This window comes from Falco punctatus, assembly GCF_963210335.1.
Source record: "Falco punctatus genome assembly, chromosome: 6".
NCBI classification, from domain to species: domain Eukaryota; kingdom Metazoa; phylum Chordata; class Aves; order Falconiformes; family Falconidae; genus Falco; species Falco punctatus.
This window is the reverse complement of record NC_137585.1, coordinates 43,729,527-43,748,101: the sequence shown is the minus strand read 5'-3', so window position 1 is coordinate 43,748,101 and position 18,575 is coordinate 43,729,527. Positions and strand designations below refer to the sequence as shown.

The window sequence follows — 18,575 nt, the reverse complement described above, 5'->3', positions numbered from 1 at the left end:
AAGAGGTATTCCATACCATATGGCATCATGCTGGGAATATAAACTGGGGGAAGAAGGAAGTGTGTGTGGGGGACATCCGGCATTAAGGTGTTTGTCTTCCCAAGTAGCTGTTATACATGAAGGAGCCCTGCTTTCTTTGGGATGGCTGAACAACTGCCTGCCCATGGGAAGTGTTGAATGAATTCCTTGTTTTCCTTTGCTTGTGTGTGTGACTTTTGCTTTACCTGTCTTTTAACCTGTCTTTATCTCAGCCCATGAGTTTCTCCCTTTTACTTTTCCGATCCTCTCCCCATCCCACTGTGGGGGGACTGAGTGCGCAGCTGCGTGGGGCTTGGTTGCTGGCTGGGGTAAACCACAACAGCCATATAAGAGGTCTTTGGTTTGTTTACAGCCCATTTTCATGTGCCTGGGAATACCAGAACACCAGTGCATTGTTACTGTTCATGGACTACAAAAAGTTAGATACTACTCACCAAGGCTGTTAACCTGCCATCAGTCCCAGGAAAAGAAATGTAAAAATCTGATATAGCAGTCAGTTGATAATAAATTAAGTGACCACTAATGTCAGGATAGATACTAATAGGTAAAAAATGATATAATAGATACTATCTAGCAAGCCTTTACTTGCTTATGAGGTTGTAGACTTGGTGGGTAACAGGGTCTTCTGTAGTAGCAGTAGATTTTTCCAAGGTGTTTCATTTTAAAAATGACAATGAGCAGTACTTTAAAAACCTGCACATTCAATGTCTTCCAAACTGTCCCATCTTCATAGCAAACACAACCTATTACCAAGTGGATATATTCCAGTAGAGGGTCACATCAACTGCCAGAAGGCCAAATGCTGTGTGATGGTTGTCTGGACATTATGTTCAAAGCTGGCGGTACACCAGGCTGCTATTTCCTACACAGAATATCTCAGGTTGGAAGGAACCCATAAGGACCATAAAGTCCAACTCGCTGCTCCTTGAGGACTACCTAAAACTAAATCATATAACGCCATATTACTGTATTACTTTAGGCAAAGGGTTGCATTTAGAGAATTCACTGTGAGACAGTGTCTTGTGGAGGAGAAGCATGATGCAGTAAACCAGCTTTGCAGGAGGCCGTGTTCCCACTCCCACTGAGGGAGAGCAGACTGTCCTAGCAGCTGCTGCCCGCTGCAGCTGCATGCAGAAACAGAAGCAGCCAGCACCCCAGGACCTCACCATACACCCTGTGAGGTGGAAGCTACTGTTCCTGTACCAGCTGGCAACCCTGTTCTGTTCGTAAGCCTAAAGTTTTCCGGTGTTTGTGCTTCAAGGAGAAAGAGAAGAGTAACGTACTGAGTGGGGATGTCCTGGGTCTGTGCTAGCTGAGCAGACCCTCCTTCCTACCAGCCCACCAGCCTGGGAACCAGTCCTCTACTTCTGAGTGCTGTCTGCAAGTGTACGTTAGCAGACACAAGGATGAAAACCGTAATAATTAAGTCTCACTCAACTGGCAAACTAATTATTTCAGGTGCTACCCCAAGGTGCAACCCTCTGCCCACAGATGGAAAAGTGCTGAGCTCCTGCCATAACCTGCCAGACCCTGAAACCAGCCTCATCAAAAATCAACAGATTTTTTCACCAAATTAGAAAACTCCCAAACTTTTCATGTCTTACATCAAGGTTATATGTTGTCCTAAGCATATGTGAGCAAAGGTGTTTTGTTGAACTCAGTACAACAGCAACAGGATGAAGTTTTATGGTTTGTGTTATACAGCGGGTCAGGGTAGATGATGCAATATCCCTTCTGACCTTAAACAGTAGTGCTCTGAAAGCAGATAGACACTGCTAATGCTTAGATTAGGGCAAGATGTTTAGCAACCAATGGTTTTCAGAGTTCTACATTCATGCAGCATTTGTATATACAAATAATAGGCAGTGAGCTAGCCAAGTTTTCCAAGTCTACCTCTTTCTTTTCCTGTACTTTATCTGTACTGTTGGAAATGCAATGATGCTGCTGCTATAATTTTTACCTGTAACTACAACTTTCCCATAAATTCAACAATATTGTGGGATCTCCTTACATGCTTTACATTAGGAATAATTTGAATTGGTTCATGTTCTAGGGTTACCTGACTTTCTTTGATACATGGATCACCACATTTTAAATGCTGTAACACAAAGAACAGTGTATACATACAAGAATCTGTTTAAAAAACAGCATCTTGCCTTTATCTGTGCTGTTCTTAACAGAAAAGCTTTGAATCAACTCAAAGGAATTTTTCCATTGACAATTTTAATCAAATTAAATGCAATCTACTACAAAAACAGCCTGAAAAGCAATGGAGAGGAGGCTAACTACTAGAATATAGACACTGTCAAGTTTGAAACAAAACAGTTTGCAGTTTTTCAGAATGACAAAAACAGATTTATGCTCAACTAAAATATCTGTTGCAGTCTGCTAATAAGTTGTACCACGATTACCATTTTTGTAAATTTCCAAAGCTGTTATTTCCTTTTTAGGAGAAAGGGGGAAAAAAAGATTTGGATAACCACAAATTTTGTAATGCTTATAGTATGTGACCTAACACTTTCCATTTAACATGTAAGAGCAGTGTAGAGGCTGAACAAATAACATTTTAATTTGGAGGAATGGAAGTTTTCAGATGAAAAAATAATAAGGACCTACAGCTTTCAGAACCTGAAATAGAATTGTTTTTAATGGAACTCATTTGACATGAGTCAGCCTTTAACAATATTTCCAAAATGCTGCAGGACTTCACAAAAACTTTTAGCTATTTTTTACTGGACATTTGAGCTAATGTCAAGTTTTTGTTTATTTACGATTTACAGGACAACAGGCTATATATTCACTACTTAGAGATACAGAAAACACCATGCATAAACACTACACTACCTCTTTATAATTAAGTGGCTTGCTATATGGTGCCAATGGAATGGCCTTTTCCCTTACTGAAGATTTGTTTACCTTCTGCTGCAGGCAGCCAATTAAAATGAACTAGCCTGCATTTAATCTTTAGAGTAATATTTAATTTAAATTATGAGTGATCAGTGCAAAAACTCACTACTTATTTTATGAGGCAATGTGAAAAGTTCAAGGAACACTTTTTCTGAGGCTATATGCTTCTACAACCCAGATACCCTACTCTTAATTCTGGGCACCCACATCTTGTGGATTTTAGGGTACACATCTGCGTACCAGATGTGTACACAGGTTTAAGATTAAAAAGAAACAGTTGGTTTAGATAATGCCTATTAGGTTTTAGTAACTTTAGGGTTGGTGGTTTTTTTTTTTGGGGGGGGAATAATTTAAAAGCAAAAAGATTGAGAGGAATTCCCATTTGTGCAGAACCATGTAGCAGTTATAAAGAAGGTAGTTTTACAGGAGGGAAAAGGCTGAAAGCATATCACTGGTGAATGAAGAAAGAAAATAGTGTCACTGTAACCCAACAATATTTGAAGGCTAGATCTCACCCACTGCAAAGTAATATACTTGCAGTGACCTCTGTTTTCAGATTCTTTCACTACCACCTACCAGACTTCTTGGCCATCTTCAACCATGAAAATATGAATTATCAAGAAAGGAGCTTTGAACCAAATAGAAGGAATATTTCTGCTCATGTATCTAGCCGAAGAATACTAGATAAGAATAGGTTTTGATCACATTTCCCATCAAATAAAAAAAATTAAATAAGGAATAAGAAGAAAATTAATTTTGGAGAAAACAAACTGAGATGGCTTAATTAGAAGCACAGTTGATGTAAAGGTGAAATATCAATACATTCTGACATTATCAAGTATGAAGCATATTCATATGCAACTTAGATGCCATGGGAGAATTCACACATTATTTTCTGTATTCCTTGGAAATTAGCTAGCTGATGTTCACATACCATTAAATGACTTCTGACAGCTACCACCTCCACAAAAAAAAAACCTACAAAATAGGGCCAAAAAGAAGAAATCACCCACCCACGCTCCCATCCCTTGTTGCAGAAGAATCCATACCTCCATTTTCTGGGCTTTAGTCCCTACCTGCTCTCCTAAATGGTTTTATGAGTGCTTCCTGAGGCGGAACAGTAAGCTTAAGAAAGCATATAAAATCATGCTGAAGGGACAGTATTAAATACCAGAGTGGAGAAATGGCAAAAATCTTATTAAAGAAAAGGAAAATTCTATTGTATTATATCTTATCCTTGGAAGGCATGTGATTCATCATCTTGACTGTGAAATTTGTATAGCTAATTTAAAACAGTCAGCAAGACAGGAACTATATGAATGAAAAAGTCTCAGCTGAACTTTATGTGACCCAAGATTTTACCGTATGTTAATTGTAAAATGTCATCACGTTTGTTTAATAAGATTGTTCTACAAGTTATAAAGATACGCATGCTTTTTATTTCTGTTAGTAGAAAGAGAAAAAGGATGTATACTGGACCTACAGAAATCAATGTAATGAACAACTGGTGCATAAATATAATTGTGCCAAAAACTTGTTAAGCCTGCACTACCTTGTATTTGAAGCCAATATAAAATTCTATTTGTACAGCAAATGCAAAACTACATATATTACTGAAAGATCAAAAGATGTATTAATTTTTTATAATATTGAGCTTGTCCTTCAAAACAAATCTTTAATCAGAGAAAATGCAACCTGTGTCTTTTCTATGAATTTTAGAATTCTCTTTACAAACATTATGCTCCATTGCTCAACTTGCTGCACCTTCTTCCACAGAGCAAACCTCAGTATTGCCTTCAAAAGCATCACTTTCTGTATTAAAAAAACCTTTTCTTTATTCCAATTGATCTTTTGCTGAATGCTTCTGCTTGCTACCCCATTTGCAGTCAAGGCTACAGTTTAGGTTTTCCTTGGTCAGCTAAAACTAATCAAGTAATTTTCAGGTAAGTATCATACTATGCATGAGAAAGTCCATCTGGTCTCCATTTATCCACACGCAGAGCAACAACAGCTTTGTCTACTTCTTCATGTGTAGTTCTGATACCACACACACTTCTTCACCTACTTAGCTTAACTCGCTGTTGTAATCCCACTGCTTCACATTCACTTATTTGCATCATTCAAATAGTAATGTAGTTATGGTCTGTCATCAGCATGTTTCCTAATTTGTAAATTGTTTTTCCAGGCCAGGGGGACAGGCGTGATGTCAGGGTATCAACACAGTAATGTTGACTCTCTGTGGGCTGCACTGGCACCTAGCATGCTGTCTTGAGCAAATTTGTTTGCTAATCTTGTCACTGTGGAAGCTGAGGTCTGTAACAATTTGGCACCTTTCCTGTTCTTGGTGAAGGATATTGAATTACTTCAGGCCTTTCCCTTCTCCCAGTAACCTACACTGGCATGGATGCCCAGATGCATCATCATCAGATTTTGGGGGAAGCCCACATCCAGACTCCTCTTCTTCAGGAAGCTGTCTAGGGTTCTCCAGCACAGCCATGTCCCTGTACCATGATTTTTTGTAAACATAGCCAGTTGATAACAAAAGCCCCTTTGATCTCTACCCACAACATTTTCAGTCAAACACAGTTAAACACACAGGACACTTTAAAATGGCTTGTGCATGCTTTCTATATGCACATTTCACTTTTGTCCTCATCCAACTTTATAAGAAAGAGGTTGCATCCCATAAAAAGGGAAGACATCCACCATTTAGAGACAAGGGAAGGTTCTTATGGAAACATTAAGATTCACTTTAAACAGTTACTGTCTTAGTGCATTATTTTTTGGCATTGCCTGGTGAAAATAAGATCTCATCCAAGCCTTAAGATGCATTCTTGAACTACATCCATGGAATAAGAAACAGACAACGTAAAGCTGAGTAGTTCCAGATTCCGAAAAGCAGGAGAAAGCTTTAAGTGCAAAAATGAACAAATGCATGAAGTGAGTTTACAGTAACTGCTGAAAAAATGTTCCTGGGATGTATTTTTATTAAACAAACATACATTCAATCACCAAAGAAAATCCCCAGACCAAATAAATTCCAATGCTTTGCAGAAGAAGCTTTGAACTCGGTATTTAATGTTGTGGAAAAGGTTATAATTCAAAGATAATCCTGCATGTTTCATTCTTATCCTTAATCTAAAACTTTTATTAAGGATATTTATTTTACTGTGGACATAAGACAGTTAAAGAAAAAGGCAGAAAAATGAATGAGTCACTTGGCTGAAGAAGCACAGCAGCATTGAGGTCTGAATGCTATTTGTTAGTTCATGTCTAACAGTATAAAATAAGTTGGAAAACAAAAGTCTGTTTGCAATTTGTTTTACAACCTAAAATGTTTTCCCTCTAAAATACAAAAATTCCTTGTATAAGGCTATGGCTAGTGGTCTAAACTTTCTCAGGTTTGTGAAACACTGGTCATACTCTCATCCCACAGGAATAACAGATGGGTTGTCCTTGTACAAAATATGCTATCCACCTGCACTTCATTAAAGAGCTGCATTTTTGTACATGCCACACCACAAGATCACCATGATGACATAGCAGCTTCAGAGAACAGCGTGACTAGGGCTTTTTTTTTTCTTTTTTTCTTTTTCTTTTTTTTTTTTTTTTCTCTCTTGTAACACAGAGGATCTGGCAGACGTTTACCTCCTGACACTGTTTACAGCATATATTGGTCGATACAGTCCCTTATTGCATCTGCTCTGGGAATTAAGGAAAGCAGCTTCAAGGCAGTAAGGTAAGTGCTGCTGCATGTTTTAACCGTAATGTTCAGCTATTTAAGTGTAGTGTAATGGGAATGTGAAAACATGTCAAGATAAGTTTGCCAATTTGTAAATTGAACACAAATCAACAGTTGCTTGGTGGATTTGCTTTCTCAGTTTCCTTAAAACAATCTCACGTATTTTGTGCATCAGTGTTGCTCTTTTTTAGTCTTTTTTGTTCTACTTCAAAGAGTTGATGTACAGTACAAAGAAATTTGTAAGACTACTCACTGCTTACTTATTCATTCATAATCTATTAGTAAGAGTTCCACAGACTTGATTTCTTAAAGAATTTTGCTTCGTTTTACAAAAAGACAAGTTATCTTGATATTTAAATAATTAATCAAGTAAACTATGAGAGGGAAATTGTAGGTATTTTGATTTTCTTTTTGCTAATTTTAAATATAATATTGAAATTTTAAAAAATTAGATCTTTTGCAAACTGTGTAAGTGCTTATGTTGCAGAATTAAGGTATATTTAGTTTAAGGCTGATTGAATGATAAGTTTCTATTTATCTTGTTTCACAGCTTTAAAATTAAGGTAATATAGATTAGCTCCAAAATACTTTGAATAGTTTGTCTACTCTACTGTAGTAATCATTTTTCCAATGATTATTTTGTGGATATGCCATTTAGTATGTTTTGGCAAGTAGCCTGAGGAACTTCACAAATATTTTCACACTTGTTTTGCAACGTAACTGGTTAGAACAAAAAGGCAATTAGTTCAAGCTTGCTTATGTTATGAGCATCTAGGAATCTATTCTGATTTTATCTTTTGGATTCATACAGTTCAGTGCAACAGACAAGCACGTGTAGAAAATCTATTTACCTTTTACACTTCTGACAGAGAAACATTTAGATATGTGAATGAAAAATCCATGAATAAAACAAGTTATCTATACTACATATGTACTTTACTGTGCTATTTTTTGTCACAAACATGCTCATATGCTCTGGCACTACAGAATTGTCACCTACATTTTAAAATGTTGTTGATAAAGTAATTTAAAACATTTGATATCTAATTTTAAAAATTATTTTCAGGGTTCTGCATAGTTAAACTTTGTATACTATTTAGAAGAACTGTCAGCCTATGATATCAGGAATAAAATTTAGCATTACAAATGTAATTTGAACATAGAAGAACAATATAATTGGAATTTAAAATAGCATGTTTATGACACTTTATCAGTAAGACTATAAAATGATGCAGATGTGTAAAAATACCACTGTAAGGCCAAAGAGAGTAGTCCAAGGATTCCATTACACTCTGTCTTACACTTAGAATACAGAAGCACTTAGTCCCTCATCCTTAATGTTTAGTGCTTAAATAGGACCAGATTTTGAGCTGAATTGTGTCACTAGTGACTTTGCTTTCAGAGGAGCTGCACTTATTTAGACCAGCAGGGGACTGAAGGTTGAGTTTACATGTTCTCATGCAGTAATGAAGAACAGACAAAGGAAATCACACTGATTACTCATATTTCAATGATTGTTCTATCCTGTGGTTTGTAATTGCTAAATCTGATGGGACTGATGCCGTGGAGACGATATACAGTTGTCCTTATTCAGGGGACAGCAGCTTAATATCTAGCAGAGTGACTTTGTGGGTAATTGACTGGAGATAATGAGACATAATGGAGATAATTAAAAAAAAAAATATTCATGCTGTACTGTAGCAGATCAATAGGCCCTGCCTAGAGGTACTTCAGTTGAGGTTATTAGCTGTCTTGAATGTGATGTGGCTTTTATCAAGTCAATAAAAGCAAGAAAATTTAGAATTAGGGAAGACTTTCTAACTATGCCCTGTTTTTAAAACTGTACTCTAAGTTAAGCAATGCCAATAGCAAGACTGACTTACTCTGCTGGAAGGTTGCCCAGATCTGAGATAAATGTCTGGTGGTCTCTTTACAGGCTTCACATGCTTTCTGAAATTACTTTAAAAGAAGGTTCAGAGGAATTTCTTAATCATCTCAATCTCTGAACAGTTGTTGAGTACACCAAGCCTTGTCATACTGGTGAAAATCAAAGTAAGCTCATTGACTCCAGTGATGCTAGACTCACTTTTCCAACACATCTATCTAGGTAGTAAGAAATAAAAGCAAGACACTAATCTTCACAGATAAGTATCTTGTGGAGTATCTGACAAGCAAGGTATGCCCTTAAAAAGGTGAGACCAGTCATACTGAATCACAGCAAAAGATCCCCAAGGATGTGTTTACTGACACTGAACGGCCTTCTGCTGTATGTGAACTGGAAGACCAACTATGTGAAGCAAGTACTTGATTGTTCTATTGATTTAAGATGATCATACAATGTAATAAAAAATTGTTATATATAGAATTTGCAAGAACATTTGCACTATCTGAATTTCATTCGTTTCAGATCTGCTGTAGATCCATATTAGATAAAGCATACTCATGCACACATATGCATTTTTTGTTGCTTGACATGTCCAGGAGAATATGCTTTATATTTCTATTAGTTTGTTCTTTAGGTGAGTATGACAGTTAGTGTACTTTTTGCTTTAATGGACATGATCCTTGAGGAGAAGATATTTCAAACTACAAGAATTTTAACAACACACTATACAGCAGATCATTAATCTGAGTTTGTAACTTCCTTGCCTTTTTCAAACTTCAGTCAAATTGCCACATTAAATATGAGGCAATTCAGTATATTAGGATTGCTTGATAGAATTTAAATGGCAGAACTGCCTCTGAACATGACCTTCAGCAAAACTGAATTTGAAAACTCTTCTGTGTCAAATTTTAAAATCTTGGGCTGTATCATCCTTCTTGTGACTTAATGAATGAATGAAGGAAGATATAAAGAATGTTTTACTTATAGCTGCAGAATGACCTGCAAATTTACATTACAAAGGCTGATTATAACAAGACAGGGACTACAGGTTTTCAGTAGTAACAATGCAATACTAACAAAATTATATATTTAGTAGCTTTGAACAGGAAGCCTAAATTAATTAGCTTTTAATTATAAGCTTTATGTGGTAAAATTTCAAATATTGCTGAATGAGATTAAAAATTAAAGTTATAACTTTTTTATTCCCTTTCACCATACAGGGACAAGACACATTGCAAAGATGACTTTAAACTCCCTACCCGTCTTTCTGTTATTGATTAGTGGCATTTTTTGTCAATATGACTATGGTCCTGGAGATGATTATGGTTATGATCCTTTTGGGCCATCCTCAGCAGTCTGTGCCCCAGAATGTAATTGTCCTTTAAGCTACCCCACTGCCATGTATTGTGACAATCTTAAACTGAAAACCATTCCAATTGTGCCAAGTGGAATAAAATACCTTTATCTTCGAAACAATATGATTGAGGGCATTGAAGAGAACACATTTGATAACGTAACAGACCTACAGTGGCTGATTCTAGATCACAACCATTTGGAAAATTCGAAAATTAAGGGAAGAGTCTTCTCTAAACTAAAGAATCTGAAGAAACTTCACATTAACTACAACAATTTGACGGAAGCAGTTGGACCACTCCCCAAAACTCTGGATGACCTGCAATTAAGTCACAACAAGATCACAAAAGTCAATCCCGGTGCACTTGAGGGGCTGGTGAATCTGACTGTCATTCACCTCCAGAACAACCAGCTGAAAGCAGATTCTATTTCTGGGGCTTTTAAAGGCCTGAATTCACTTTTGTATCTTGACTTAAGTTTCAATCAACTTACAAAGCTACCAACAGGACTGCCTCATTCCTTACTCATGCTGTATTTTGATAATAACCAGATCTCCAATGTTCCCAATGAGTACTTCCAGGGTTTTAAAGCCTTGCAATATTTACGTTTATCCCACAATAAGTTAACAGATTCTGGAATACCAGGCAATGTTTTCAATATCACATCACTGGTTGAGTTGGATCTCTCCTTCAATCAGCTGAAGAGCATTCCAACCGTCAGTGAGAACCTCGAAAACTTCTACCTCCAAGTCAACAAAATTAACAGTGAGTTAAATTTGTGTATTTTCATTAATATTTACTATGGGCTAGACACTGATGGACAATGCAAGTGTCTGAAAGGGTAGATCAACCAGCCTGAAGAAATGGTATTGGTTGGACTGTTAGCACACTGACATTTCTCTGACTGTTGTCCACATTAATGTTAAAAGAGAGATATTTATCTGATAGCTACTCAAATTACCTAAAGAGAGAAATCTCTGGTTTTATACTAACTTGGGTATTGTTGGTCAAATTCTCATCTTGTGTAAATTAGAGTAACTCCATAGAAGCAAGAGCAGTTGTCTTACACAACTGAGGAAAAAACAATGGGAAAAGTTTGATCAGTGTGGAAGATCCAAATGTCAGCAAAAAAGAGACAGATGGCAGCTGAGGATCTGACTGTGGTATGTGTAACCTTTCAGGATGCTGGTTATAAAAGTGCTAGAGGTTGGAGAGAGGGAGAAGACAAAAAATTCATAGGGTATCAGCCACAAAGCACAATGAAAAAGATACAACAAAGTAGCTGCTTTGTTCTCTTTCCTCCCTCCTCCTATGCAGTGTCCCTCCAAACCCATCTCGAAATCCAAAGAGCTACAGCTATTTTAATTTTCATTCCCATTTCCCACATTGTATGATCAGGTGGCAAGCTTTTTCCATTCAATCATGATTTGAAAAAATGTTTCTTCTGAGGTTTCTACTGAGACAGGGCTTTTACAGAGCTCTCCTAATCCTCAGGTGGGAAGGAGATGTTGGAGAGCTGGAGGGGCCTTACCACCATGTCAGAAGCTCTCCAGCCGTACCTATGTCAGTGGTGGTCCCTGGTGTGACATCATGTTACCACCTGGCATAAAGTAAACCATAAACATGTCTCTTTTGTTTGCCTGCTTGTATCCATCAGGGGTTTAGGATATCGGTGTTAACTCTTCCATACATAGCTAAGTCCATACAGATGTAGCTTCTGAAGTCAAATATTTGAGTGCAGAACTTACCAGAGGACAAGACCTTTTGAAACGTTTTGTATTTGCTATGCTTCACAGTTTCCTCAATGTTATGATTCACACACCCCACCCCCCCACCCCCATTATATCTCAGTTCCTTGTTTTGATGAGAGGAAACAATGAGTTAATGCTTCCCACGTGAGGCACCACATAGTGATAGTTGCCTTCTCTTAAAAGAGCTAACAATGATGATTGATTTCTCATTATATATATGAGGCAATTTTCCCTGCTTAGAGTGTTTCTTCTGAGCCTTCTGCAAGATACCCAGGTACTGAGTTTGCTTTCCACTCACCTTTCCAAGAGCTTCTGAGTCAAGAACTGTGGCAATAATTTAATTTTTCAGTGAAAGCTGTATTTTCATAGTCTTGGTCAGTGGCAGATGGGGATGGTGTGAGGAGTGGATGAGCACAGCTACTGCTGCATTGCTACCCTATGAACAGACCCAAGAGAACTCACTCTACTGGTTTTTGCTTAACCATAAAATCTAGCAGACTTCAATAATAACTTTTCTTGACTATCTGATTTCACAGGTATAATATTGTGTTTCTTAGGATGCTAACTGACAATGTGAGACAAAATTTAGTTAGGAATAAGCATTGTGATCAAAGCCTTTGTAGTTCACTATTCATTACACCTGACCATACAGTGAGTGCTTAGTCTTTGTAAAAATTGACTGTTCTTTGAGCATTTGGGCATCAAGCAAAGGACCAGTTTCTTTTTTTAATGTTTTTTTTTTTTTTTTTTAATTTGCCAGAGATTTTTGTAAGGATGACTGTAAGCAAGGCAAGCTTCCCTTCCATACTATGGGCCATGGTACAATACTGTGAGATAGAGACTTCTGTTTTAGGGGTAATGATTTGCCTTTAAATGTACAAAAGGGATAATCTTCCAGCTTATGCTTACATAATCTAAAGTTTTCATTTATACTGAAACTTAACATAAATATATTTCTCCAGAGTTCTTAATTTGTTAGTGTGCCTTTTTCTCAGGTACCTTTAGGTGAGCAATAAACATTTATATTTGTCTAAGAAAGAGTAGTCTGATTCCAACTCTGGTAATACCCAAAAGAAAGGAAATATTTCTTTATGTTATTGTCCATGAGTTTCATTAAAGAAATTACATGTTTGAGAAATACCCCTATTTGAGTGACTTCAAACTTTTTGAACAAGAGTTGATTAATATATATATTAAAAAAAAATATAGCAGAATTGGCTTCATTATGTTCATTATGTTTTCATCTGTGGTGTGTGGAGCAGTGGTCAAAGTGGATAGCAATCTGGAGTGAAGACAAATTCAGAGTAACTCCTCTGATCTCTAATTAAATGAAGTACATCCATTATATTAAATGTAAGTTAAGTATCAACTGTATACATTATCTACTGTACTTGATGCTTGTTGGATCTCCAAGCTCAAACCTACACAGTACCTTCTAAACTGAAACTTCTTTTTATTAATATTTTTTATTAGTAGTAATTTAGAGGGTGGAATTTTCTGTTTAATAACAACAGTGGCTTACTACCATGCTCTAAGATGCTATTAGGATGACATATATGTATACACACACACACACATACTTGTTTTGTAGACTCCTCAAGGCAAAAAGAAACTGCAGGATAGAAAAAGGAATCAAAAAGTTTCAGTGACACAAGAAGAGGGTTCAAATGCAGACTTCTCCATATTTAATTTGTGCTTGTAAAGGGTTAAGGAGAGAGCTGTTGCTTCCACAGGAAACCCCACCAGGAACATACAATGTGAATGGAGTATAACAAGGGGGAATGTGAAAATTTTCTAGAGGACAGTTAAGGGGCCACATAATCTGCTCCAGTCTATCAGCTGGATCAGTACCTGTACCATAATTGTACTTATTCTAAACAAAGTTATTTGTGCAGGGGCTTTATGGTCTGTTACCTGGCTCACTGCACCAATCTCAAAAGGATTTTTTTACAATGGCCTAGGAAGATACAACTCACACATGATTACTGTGGGACCACAGACCCCCAAGGATGAGTATAGGACTTCAGATTCCATTAGGACTACCCCCGGTATTGCACACCTGAATAAGGAACATTTGCACAGTTAATCTTCCTCTAAAGATTAGCTAAAGGCTGCTTACACTCATTAGGTACAAGGCATATGCTCTCACCCTAGCACATAATAAGAAATGAATTCTGTCTAAAATATAAGTGTTTCTAGGCTCCTGTTTTGCCCTATAGACATAGGAGAGGAGAGGGAATGCCTGTTCCAGATTTTTTTTTTTATTATTTTTTTACCCCAGGTATTTTAAATTTTCAAGTACTTTGTTAGAATATCAGAATTTCTTATGGCAACAGACATTTCTAGTGAGAAAATAATAATTCAAATGAAAATCAAATTTTCATCCAAACCTTCTTATTCTTAATGTCTGGCTCATTCAGGAATTCTGTGTTGGGAAAATATGAATGCCATACTAGAGGCAAAATTCCAGGTACACTGCCTTTGAACCTGAATACTGTAAATTCGAGAAGACATTTAAACACCTGAAACATTAATAAGCATAATAAAGAAGGAAGTAAGCCACTGACACATTTTGTGCAACATTACTCTAGTCTAACTAATTGGAGTTCCCATATAGATCATATAGGTAACAACACATCAAGTGTTTTCACAAGACTCACTTATATTATTTTCTGCTAGTGGAGAATACAATTAGAAAACCAACATTTTTAATATGCTTCTAAAACCTGACAATTATATGAACTGTATAAAAAAATAATACACAAATGTAGTGCGCACCAAATGTTGGAGACAAATCCCACTGAAGCCCAAGATGGAGCTTCCTTGACTTCTGTGAGGAGTAGATCTGCATCTGCTTCCAAAGTGTTTTCAGTCTCATAAATAGCCAGCACAGATAATTATTTTGGTAACACAGATAAATTTTGTGGTTTATATGCATGAAGTTACATCCTTTGAATAATCAAACATCTACTGAAGTATAAGAACACCTTGTTTTGCAACCAGAAGTATTTATGCTCAAAAGTAACAATATGGAAAGAAAACAAATCAGCAAATTTATAAAGTTTTTAAATGTCTAGCTTCAACAAAGTATAATTACCATGTCATTCCTGGATGACAAGAAAATGGATAAAAAAATATCTGTATTAGAATTCATGTTTATCCTAATCTTTAAAAATTACACCCAAACTATCTGCAGAAAAGTGGACATAAATAGTTAATGGTATAGCCTGTAGGCCAAGCAAATACGTTCAAAGTCTCAGGAACTTATGTTTTCATTCAGCAAAATTCCACACAGATCCAATCCTATAAACATCTCTCAGATTATATGATTCTAAATTTCACAGGAATCATCAGTTCACTTTAGCTGGTACATTCTGAATTGGAAGAGTATTACAATTTGTCTGCAATCTTAAAATTATACTGTATTGCAATATGGACTGCCTAATAAATGTGCCATTAAGGACACATCTTATCTCTTACCCTTCCAAAAGAAAGCTGTACAATATACAAAATCTACGAAACTTTTTTGATTTTCTTAATCAAATTGGTGATCAGCATTTTTGTTTGAAGTACATTTCCTCAATCTCTATGCAAAACAACTTATTTTGTGAAAGATACACAAATCTTTACCCATTCTCCAACATCACTTCTCTGTGTCCAAAAAATTACCTAAGTTCTCATGCTTTAAAGAGCTGTGTGCACAGATGGGTGCATATTTGCACTTGGTTAACACAAGCCATGTTTCATCAATGATAGATGGTTATTGTAATGCCAGTTCTGAAAGAATCCTATTGAAGTTAAAGTGGAGATATGAAAGACATTTCCTCCACTTCCTTTAACACTACAACATATTTTAGGCCATCACCGTATCTTAAATAATCATGCAGAAAAGATATCTAAGGTGGTGTTTTCAAAAGTTCATAAATGACGTATGATTGGTAGTTAAAACGGTATCTGATTTTGATAAAACTACCTTGATTTCTCAGAAGTTATGGGAGCTAGTCCTTTGCAACATAAAAGCAACTGAAGATACCAAATTTGTCTGCACGCTAGTGACTGGGTTTCTTAAAGGAGTCCCTTTAAAGTATTTTCTGTGTGAGTTCAATTGATGTCAATGGCCTGAAGAACAAGCCTCTTCAGACTGCTTTAATAGTGATTTAGTTTTTCGATGGACTAATCCTTTGTCTGACTCAAAGTAAACATGGGTGAGAGTGAAGGACCATCCTTGCAGAGTTCACAATGTGATATGCAGGGAACATCAGGTTTAATCACATACATTCTCTCTTGAGGATAGATCTTGGCATGACAGGGGTGTATAATATACGTATGTGTATGCTTATGCATACTGAGCACAGAACTCTGCTTCATGAAAATTCTGGCCTAAGTTTAATATACTCATAAGAGACAAGACATGGTTTTCCATTCAAGACCTGTTTGGTGTTATGTGAACCAAATAATACTTCAACTGAATAAAGAAAATATATATATCATGATCTATAAATTAAAATAAATTTTTTTTAAAATATTTTTTTACATTTCTACTAATCTTCTAATCCCACTGTTCTGGAAAGGTTCAACTATAAAATTTAAATGTAAAACTCCTCCCCAACCCCAGCCCGAAACTTCATTTTGAAGCTAGTAAAACACAATGACGCATGAAAAATAATATTTGACACAGACACCTATTGGACTGCCTGTTCTTAAGGGTAGGGCCATATCATGGTTTCAGTTTCTCCAGAAATGTTTTACTTCCCTCAGTATCTTATGTAGCACTGTTTTACGCTTCCATCGTAATGTACCCAGCATAATTGATTCTTCCCTCTGCATCCCCACTAAAACTGGAGACTCATTTTTTACTTTTTTTTCTAAATGCCAGACTAGACCTCTATATGAAGTCTGAAGTCTTAAAAATCAAGTGGGAGCACATAGCGCTTGAAAAACTCAGTCTTGAAATTCTGAACCTCTCACAACTAATGGAAAGAACATTTCCTAACACAAGCCCCTCTAGTTTATTTAAACTCATGGCAAATTGTATCAGTGGATATGCAAAATACTGAAAAATAGTAGAATAAATGAAGGTCAAAATTTCCAAATAAAATTTAAAAAAAGCAGAAAAATAATGTTTTTCCCCTATTTGCCCTAATTATTCACACTTTCTTTTCTTCATGTTCCCTTTGTTTCAGAGTTCCCGTTGAGCAGCTTCTGTAAGGTTGTTGGGCCAATGACCTATTCCAAGATCACACATTTGCGGCTGGATGGAAACAATCTGACTCGGGCTGACCTGCCACAGGAAATGTACAACTGCCTTCGGGTGGCGGCTGAGGTTTCACTGGAGTGAGATACCTAGGAGCACCCAGTTCCCCTCTAGGGGCAGTCACTACAGGAATTACATCATGATAGCTCTTCAAAATTAGGAAAAGCCTTTTAAAAAAAGTGTCAATCTGCTTATTATCCATTCTGTTTGTTAATATTTAGCATGCACTTGGCAACTTTAAGGAAATGTGCCCATATTTTTACAAACAGTTGTGTTTAGAAAGTGAAAGAATGACCAAACATGGTGCAAAATCTGCCCTCATATGGCTGGTATGTTGATTAAAAACGTTCAATTTGACATAAATCTATGACCATGCATGCAATACATGCCAGCCGATACCAGACATACATGGTAGCCAGGTGGGTTTCATCAGAGGGCTGAGCAGTATGGGCTAGCCTGTGTAAATACAAGGCTCCTCTCCAACCAATCATCATTCATGCCTTTTTCATGTTGTTATCAATTACAAAGGAAAAAAATATTTGAAAATCTAAGAACAATTTAAAGTGTATGAAAATATGTTTTCAGAGCCCATGACATTATTAAATTAATTCAATATATGAAAGATAACAGGGAAACAAACATTTTTCAGGTTAAAACATTGTTTACTCTTCTTTTGGTCATATTTTCATTTAAACTTTCATGGTTAAGATTTTTTATCCATTGCTGGTATAGATGTTATTTCAAAATAAGTCATATATACAAATATTTTTATTCAATTACTTGCATGCTACTTTTAACCAGATTGTAGAAATAAAACATAGCAAATAGTATTTTTGTGTCCATAGCATTGTCAGTCTTTTATAAATTGAAAAAAAATAATCAGGTTAAGACAAGATAACCAAAGCTGTTCCATTATTATTAAAATTTATTGTAAGGTTAAATAAACTGTTTTCTCTACTTTCAAGCTTCAATATGTTTGTAAACATATAATTTAATATATGCCACTGCACTTGTGTTGACCATTAGGTCGATGTCTTATGGAGTCTGCAGTATGGGAGTCAGCGTACTATGAAATAGTGCAAATTAAATTCTCAGTATTGTCAAAAGGACAATGAAATTTCTTAGAAACTGTGAGTAATGAGTAAAATCCAGCCACAGCTACTCATGATAGAGACATAGTAGATATTCTACCTGGGAATGAATAGTCCAAATGTTGTCAGCATCTTGGAACACACATGGAAATAAATGTGTTAGTAACTGAGAGCCATAAATGACTTGCTTGCAAACACAGATCATCCCACGGGTACTATTTTCCTTTCAAGTACTAAACTACTAAACACTCAAACAGAAACTCTTCTAGTTTCTATAGCAAAAGCAGAAATGGTCAGCTTTGAAAAAAAAAAAAAAACAAACCCAAACCAAAAAACAGGGAAAAAGCCCATCCCACACCAAACCATTTAGTTGGCACATTGTCAATTCCAGATGTTGGCACATTGTCAATTCCAGATATTAAGAATCAATACACAATTCACAAAGAAATCTGGGACTAAAATAAAAGGGGAGATGCAAGACACAATAGAAATGTTTCCTTACTCATCTTCATCATTTTGGAACTCAGAAGTGTTACTGCTTTTTTTACCCACAT

The 18,575-nt window shown here is 36.2% G+C and overlaps 1 protein-coding gene across 1 annotated transcript; it reads left to right on the top strand.

The window, feature by feature from the left end:
• Nucleotides 1-6,354: 6,354 nt before the first annotated feature.
• Nucleotides 6,355-17,901, top strand: LUM (lumican). The gene is made up of 3 exons (XM_080391411.1): nt 6,355-6,685; nt 9,794-10,690; nt 16,860-17,901. Exons 2-3 carry the CDS (start codon nt 9,814-9,816, stop codon nt 17,012-17,014), a joined length of 1,032 nt encoding a protein of 343 aa, XP_080247537.1. The 5' UTR covers nt 6,355-6,685; nt 9,794-9,813; the 3' UTR covers nt 17,015-17,901.
• Nucleotides 17,902-18,575: the final 674 nt, after the last annotated feature.

Excerpts from the sequence above, each read along its gene's own strand:
- LUM (XM_080391411.1), top strand. The coding sequence starts at position 9,814 with ATGACTTTAAACTCCCTACCCGTCTTTCTGTTATTGATTAGTGGCATT. Across the intron at positions 10,691-16,859 it reads CCAAGTCAACAAAATTAACA|AGTTCCCGTTGAGCAGCTTC; the intron begins GTGAGTTAAATT and ends CCTTTGTTTCAG.